Genomic DNA, 7,622 nt, shown 5'->3' on the forward strand with positions numbered 1-7,622 from the left:
TTTTCACTTTGTAAACCTATAATGTGCACAAAAAAGATATATAACACAATAAAGGAAAGGGAAAAAGCCAAAAAGCAGAATATGAGCACTTTAAGAAACAGATGGGGCTGGTTGTGTAGGATGAGCTTCAAATCATATCGACATGGACAAAATGAGGACACGTCAGTAACCACCCGCTATACTTATAAGTAACTTTCTCATTTTTTTTTCCATTACCTCATTATTGCATCATTCACCAGGGCGATAGATCCAGATGTCACTGAAGTTGAACTCAGCTTCTATGCAGACGCTACTATTTTTAAGGAATGTCAACAACTGAGCAGGGGCAGTATGGGTGTCACATTATTATTGTATGGGTGTGCAGAACTAGGGGTGCGAATCTGAACTGGTCTGATAACGATTCAAATCAATTCGATATCACAAAGCATCACAATGCACCACGATGCGTCCAATCTTCAAAATGATTATTTATTGCTACACGTGGTTTTCATCAACAAATTCAAGCAGTCAGATAGAGATATATATATATAGAGAGAGAGAGAGATATAGATATATATATATATATATATATAGATATATATATGAACTACCCTTTTTATTGTATCTGGTCTTAAAAAAGACACTTCCTATATGTAGCGGAGTCCGAACACAGCAGACAAAAGGCAAAAACTAAATTGAATGTTTGTCTTTATCGCTACAGTAGTGTGTCTGCGTGTGCTTATGTGTTGTTGATGCGTTCTAATGTGTGTCTATGCACTTTTACCTGTGTCTACTGTGTATGATACTTGTGTTATGTTTTTCTCATGCCATCAACCTGCCAGTTGTCATAATCTGGAATAGTGGTTGTGTCATTTTACTTGTCTATGCCTATGTCTTTCTTGTTTTATGTGTATTTGCTGTATTGTTGTAGCGTATCTGTTGTTTTAAGCCAGCTGCTAGGGACTGCAGATGAAAATTAGCCTGTATGTAAATCTGGCACATTTACATGTTGGACTCTGTACTCATCTTGATTAATGTGCGTTGTCCCTTTTAAATAAAGAAATCAAAAAAAATAATTTCAAAAAAGCAGCAACTGGAAAATCAACAAGTACCATCAGTAGGCTGTGATCGATTATGGTCTGTCACTGCATCGATGCAGAATCGTCCAGGTCCGCATCGCAATGCATCAATGCAATGATTCATTTCAACACCTCTAGTCAGAAGGCGGAAACCGGCCGCATGCAATGACATGATTCATGACAAAACAACGAATTAGCCATTGTTATTCATGGGCTTTGCTTCCACCCGTCAATAACGCTTGAGCTAGAGGACGACATCAATGCAGGAGCTCAAAATTAAAGAGACAAGTATAGCTAAACATAATATACGCAGTCCGTTTATCCAGTTATCAAACCATTACACTGGACTATTGCTGAATTATTGGCTGCTGACACCATTTGGGGTCAAACCAACATCAACAGAAAGTACTGCTTAAAAGTCCAAATATCCTCCCAGGTTCAGAGGCTCAGCTAGTGTCCGCTCCCTCGTTGTATATTGACCACAGGCTGATCCGCTGGTCCTTGGATCCAGCAGCCAGCAGTCTTTGCCTGGGGTCCTGGTGGTCAGAGAAGGCCACACTTAGCACCATGTCGGTGTGGTACTGAAGCACTGCCAGTGGGCGCAGCTTCTTCCAGCCGAATACCCGCACTCGATGGTCCCAGCCCGCTGATGCCAGAAGCTTACCGTCCCCCCTGATACACAGCTGGGAAACTCCAGGGTTGACCAGCGTCACACACTCCTGGAGCTGAAAAACCACAAAGAGGAAAAAGGATATTAGCAGGTCTTTGCAGGTTAGAACCATTAGACACTTGTACACGTATTACAAACACAGAGTAGCAGTTTCTTTGTGGTAATTGTAAGAGAAACCCAAAACCAAATGAACCAATTGTTCATGCAAATAAGGAGACAAAAATAATCAGACAAACTAATTGGGTCAGTACGTCGATTTATCACTGCCGTCTAGGAAACTGAGGCCAACCCAAACACCTACAGGGAGAGACTATCAGCTGATCTGATGACTGAGGTCCAAGTGTGAGGCTGGATGTCTGTTGAATGTGGCTGGAGACTCCTGGGACTCAATCATCGGCCATAAAACATTACGGCACGAGGGCCGCGAGCAGATCTCTCTGCGTCCCACTATTTGGTTTAGAGTTAGGGAGGCCTGTTCTGGAAGCGGGGCTTGAGGTTCCTTTGTCACAGTTTGCAAGAAAAAGAGAGAGAGAGAGAGAGAGAGACCATCTCACGCTGAAATGCTTGTTTGCAGAGGCCTTGTTGCTTTAGGCGCCTCTGATGAATTACTTTCACACTGAAAGGTCTGGTCAGCGGGAGAAGAGACCCGATAAATACACTGTTGTAACGTCTGCCTGCTAATGATTAGCCACAGCTCCCTCTCCCTGTGATCTACAGTGTCCAAGGACTGCATCAATCGCTCTAAAAGGGGCAACATTCTGACATATTATAACGAATGGCGGCTAGGATCACTATCTAAAGGGCCTGCCGTGGTGGGCATTCCTGGGGAGCGAACGTGCTCTTCCTGCGGGCTATGGGATCTCTGCTGGACCTGTAGATGGGACACAAACATCTGGATGTGGGAGCTAAAAATCAAACTGGACAGCGTATAATTGACTTCATAAGCTGTGTCTAGGGAGACTAATGGCCTTGGATGGGAGGAGACGGTGGAGAATTTATCTGCATGCTCCTGTTCCGGGCAGGAACCATCCACGAGCTGCATGTGGAAGATATAAGCCAGGTACTCATAGCCCAAGTGGATAAAGTGGAATGCAAGGGGGAGAGGGAGAGGGAGAGAGAGAGAGAGAGAGAGAGAGAGAGAGAAAGCAGGGAGGAATGCCATTGATCAAAACAGAGCGAGAAATCTAAGTTCAGAACGGGCAGATATGTGATTTATTTTTATTTTTGGGGCAAACCATCATCGCTGGTACCACTAGTGCATTAAAAAAAGGGTGGCTGAGACCAAACAAGCCAGATACGCTGATACAAAGAAACCCAGGGGGGTGAAAGATTGTTCGGAGCTTTGTTATTACCTCAAGAAGTTGGTATGCCCCTACCTCTCTCCATCTGGTTTGCATTAGAGGCCTGATAATGATGGGTTTAAGTGTCTGTTTTTGTTTGTTTTGCTTCCCATAGTTTGTGTCAGGAAAAGGCATTTGTTTCATTAAAAGGGTCAAATGTAAGCAGCAAGTGGCTAATGATGTAGCGATGGTCATTCAGCAGGGCAGGCTGGCGAATTGTTTTGACTTTCTACAGTCTGAGAAAGTAGAACGAAAAGTGGTGAGAAAAAGAAATGGTGAATGGTGCTCATGTGCAGCTATGCTGGTTCCTAGGCTGCCAGTGAGCAGTGTTTACTCTGGGATGTCATGTGGCAGCGGTGCTTGACAGCAATAGTGCTGAAACGATTAGTTGATTAATTGATTAAGTGGATCAACAGGAAGGTAATCACCAGCAAATATGTAAATTGAATTGATTGTTTCAAGTCATTTATCAACGGTTGTGCTGCTTTATTCTGTTTTATATCATTCATAATAAATGGAATAGCTTTTGGATCACCTAGAAAATTGGAATCTGCAATAGTCCTATGTCACAATTCCTGCTTCCGGAACGCAGAGTAGGGAATCAGAATTTCCGGTCAACAGTCCCTTTCTCCATAAGGATTTAGATTATCAGCCATAATGTCTAAACCATCCCATAATGTCTAAACCATCCGAGGTAGACTGACCACGAGCTACGTGGTTGGGAAACGAAAAGTTTCTGCTCCTGTAGAAGCTAGAAGTCTGTATGAAATCAACCTTGTTCTAAGAAAAACATGTTTTATCCGCAATCTTATGGAGAAAAACTACACTACCCACAATCCTAAGCGCAACAGTCTCTGATTGGTCCAACGCGCTGTTACCATAGAAACATTTACCGTACCCACAAAACTGCGAACTTTGAGAGTGAGAGAGGTCTTGGTCCAGCAGCAGTAAATGAATCGCATAATTAATCAACTGATTAAATCAATCATAAAAATACATTTCAGGTTCTGCAGTGTTTCCTTTAGGATTTTTTTTAGCAGTGGGGGCAGGTCCGAATGCGACGTGCGTGCCAGCTCGCGGTGTGAAGCGCGTGTCCGCGAAATTCTCCGACATGCACTCTAACAATGCAGCCCTATTTCTGATAGCGTGGGGGGCAGAAATGTTGCTGTGGGGGGCCGCCACGGTCAAATCAACATAGAGGAAACACTGGTTTCTGCCTGACTTAGAACTAGTAGTTCTGGTTAAATGCAGCTTCTGACAATGTCTTGATTAACACTGCAGCACAAGAAATACAGTTTGTTTAGGGTATAGTATAATGGCATTCGAGCTGGAACGATGAGACGATCAATTAGTTGATTGACAGAAAAGATGAACAATTTTAAATGATTAACCATTTTCATAATTTTCTAAAGAAATAGTTTGACATTTTGGACACAGCCAGGCTACCCGTTTCCCTGTTCTCAGTCTTTGTGCTAAGCTACATATTTACCATTTAGACGTTTAGGCGTATTTCCTATTTTGGACTGTCGGTGAGACAAAACAAGCAATCTGAAGTTGTCACCTTTGGCTCTGGGGGGGGAAATAAAAACAATGATTTTATAGACTATAGCAGGTTAATGGATATGCAAATTAGTTGCAGCCCATGAATACATTACTTCTCAATGTTAGGATAACTCTTCTTTGTTCTTAAAAAGGAAATAGTCTAAATTGTCACTTTAATTCCATGTTCTCCAGCAGCAGCATTGTTGTTCTTGCCGTCGGGCCACACCACTGCTGAATGAATACCAAAGGAAAGCGCTGCTGACTTAAGCGCTGCCATTAACCAGGCCTACATCTGTAATGAAATCCACTGGCTCTAACCGGGGAGTCTTGGCTCGTTTTATTTGACACCCCATTTGTCTTCCCCTTGCTTCCTTACTATCTCATCATAGACAGATTCCGTCTATGGGCTTCATCATTTTTTTTGTTTGAACACTCCGTCCTGGCCTGTGTTACCACACACAAACACGCATGCACACACACACACACGCACGCACGCACACACACACACACTGTCTAAACGCCAGCTTTCTCAGCTGTCAGGAGGCTACCAGCTCTGCTCAGCAGCTGGGCCCATTACACTTTTTGTTGCCTACGACAGATCCAACACAAACTCACACTTCGGGATCCTCTTTTGTAGCATCTCAACGACAGAGGAGACGTTCAAAAGGAGCGTCCACTTGGCAGGTCTCACTCAAGCCCCGCTCCACTTTTCTCCCCGTCGCTCCCCCCTCAGTCTTGGCACGGATCTTGGCGTTCACGCTCATCTACTGAAACGTCCCATCATCGCTCACTCACTCGAGCCTAGCAGCTGGGAGGCTTTTTCGCAGGTATTTCTGACACACCCTGTCCCTGAATCACACTCGGCAGCGGAGAGATTACAGCCTTTTGTCACCTTGCCTGTCAGAGCTTGGCTCTGTCTGACAGGAGATGGACGCGTCAAACAGGCGAGCAGTCCCATTCAGAAAAGAGACAAGAGAGAGGTGGGGGCGGGTGCTCAAAAAAAGAGAGCCATAATTTTTTATGACAGCAACTCATGCATACTGTACATCAGTCCAACAGCAGTCTGTGGTTGGGCCTGGTATGACCTGAATCATATGTCAGGTCATTTTAGGATTGGCTGACGGATGCAAGAAGTCACAGAAGACCCCATGTAAGAGACTACTGAGGGGATATGTATGTGAGACATTGTAGTGATGATGAGGGTCAGGAGTTCCACCTGTAGAGAACTGTCATCAGTCTCCGAAAGAGCTTGCTGTCAGCCACGCTTGATTTACACTGCTAATCTTCCTCTGTCTATACCTGCTTTCTCTTTCTCCAGTCCGCGGCCTCGGCCTTTTTCTTTCTCCTGGAGGAACACGTCACTGCACTTGTCAATACATTTGAGTGGACGCCTAAATATATGTCCATCTGGCTTAACAGCTTGTAAACCCTAACACCCACACCCTCATAATCTCACCTCGGCACATTCCCAAAAATGTACGCTAGCAGGAAAAGGAGGGGATAAAAAAGTCTGATGGTGATGCCTCATTTCTATGAAAGGATATCAGCCTAGCCAGGTCAAAGAGCAGATAAAGGCCTCTGGGAGCCATGTGTAATACATTAACCTCCATTCCTGAGGCTATCTGTCTGTGCTTGATAAGCTCACTTCACAGCCCTTTGGCTTCACTAAATCATAACGGCACTGTGTTGTGTCACATCCAGTTTCCACAAAAAGCATCTATCTTCCTTGCCAGCCAGTTCCACTACATTCAAAGGTATCGCAGGGGTAATTTGCGGGAAGTGGGATGCTGTGGCACTTATAGCCTCCTCAGCCTTTATTGCAGCCTCCCACTGTGAACTACTGTTCCCTTTACTGCAGATGTGTTTTTTGTTTGGTTAAGGGGCCTCCGAGGTTTTGATATTTTTATTACCTCTCACGGGTCGTCCGTCAGGACCCGGGGCCCGGGTCCGCCACCCGGCAGGTCCCCCCGCCCCCTTACTGCTGCCTCACAAAAATACTTTTGTGGGAAGAACTGAGGATAGCTGTCTGGACGTCACACTGAGCTGCACTTCGGGATAATTTAAAAGCCCCTGTTGGATCTTTTCCCTCTCCTTGTGCTTTTTTCCTGTCATCCTCATCCTGGATTCCATGCTGAATCAATATTTTGTTGCTTGAGCAAAATAAACCAAATAACCACTCTCCTCCTGTTTTTGGTATATTGAATCAAATCCTTCGTAGTGTTTTTCTAGACACATTTTCGGGGTGAAAAAAAATGGGGCTTTGCAAATATTTCTAATTCGAGCATTCATTTGTAAAAAGCCTAGGAAAGAATAATACTCCTTCACTGTGCAGGAGTGTACTATATCAGCCTCAGGTTCCTTTCTGTTCAGATTCATGGGGGTTGGCTACAGAATGGGAGCATTCCCTTTTGCTCATGAAATCAAGAGAAAATATAGCTTCAAATGAGGCGTTAAGTCTCTAAAGCATTGGCTGTTATGTAAAATGAATTATGGTACAAAGCTGATGTGTCTCTTTTGGTGTGGCAGAAGATGCTCTGGCAGGGGCTGTAGTGCATAGTTTTTATTTTTGCGTGTGTGTGTGTGTGTGTGTGTGTGTGTGTGTGTGTGTGTGTGTGTGTGTGTGTGTGTATTTTTAAAAGGTAAGTATGCATTTCAATAATATCCCAGTCAAGAGGAATCTTGTATTAATTGTTTTTTAACTTGCTAAATGAAAGTATACCTAAATGTTCCTATTTTTGTGACGTGTTTTCTTAAAATCCAAAACTATAAATATTATCCAGACCTAATGTGTGACTATGTGTCAGTGTGTATGCGTGTGGGTGGTTTGAGTCTGGAGTGACAGCCCCAGCCCGGCCCTTGGCCCCTGGCCCTGCCAACGCTGTGTAACCAGCAGCTGATTTATGGCCCCCCGGAGCCCTACTGAGCCTCTTCCTCTTCGGTCCCTGATGTTTTCCAAGAGAGCCTAGAGAAAGGCAACTCTCCTCTCTGCCCATCTCCACCATTAATATTGTA

The 7,622-nt window shown here is 44.2% G+C and overlaps 1 protein-coding gene and 1 long non-coding RNA gene across 3 annotated transcripts in view; both read right to left on the bottom strand.

The window, feature by feature from the left end:
- Positions 1 to 70: 70 nt before the first annotated feature.
- On the bottom strand, positions 71 to 517 carry LOC116050480. The gene is made up of 2 exons (XR_004105100.2): positions 294 to 517; positions 71 to 216 (listed from the first exon to the last, which is right to left on the bottom strand). It is a non-coding gene; the product is annotated as an uncharacterized LOC116050480 (long non-coding RNA).
- Positions 518 to 1,359: 842 nt separating this feature from the next.
- Positions 1,360 to 7,622, bottom strand: part of gnb1l (guanine nucleotide binding protein (G protein), beta polypeptide 1-like) — a 30,921-nt gene continuing 24,658 nt past the window's right edge. For both annotated transcript variants that reach the window (XM_031300567.2, XM_035995394.1), the window contains exon 7: positions 1,360 to 1,783. In XM_031300567.2, the coding sequence (XP_031156427.1) occupies positions 1,505 to 1,783 (279 nt within the window). In that variant the 3' untranslated portion in view covers positions 1,360 to 1,504. The remainder of the gene's footprint in view (positions 1,784 to 7,622) is intronic.

Source organism: Sander lucioperca, chromosome 2 (genome assembly GCF_008315115.2).
Source record: "Sander lucioperca isolate FBNREF2018 chromosome 2, SLUC_FBN_1.2, whole genome shotgun sequence".
Classification (NCBI taxonomy): domain Eukaryota; kingdom Metazoa; phylum Chordata; class Actinopteri; order Perciformes; family Percidae; genus Sander; species Sander lucioperca.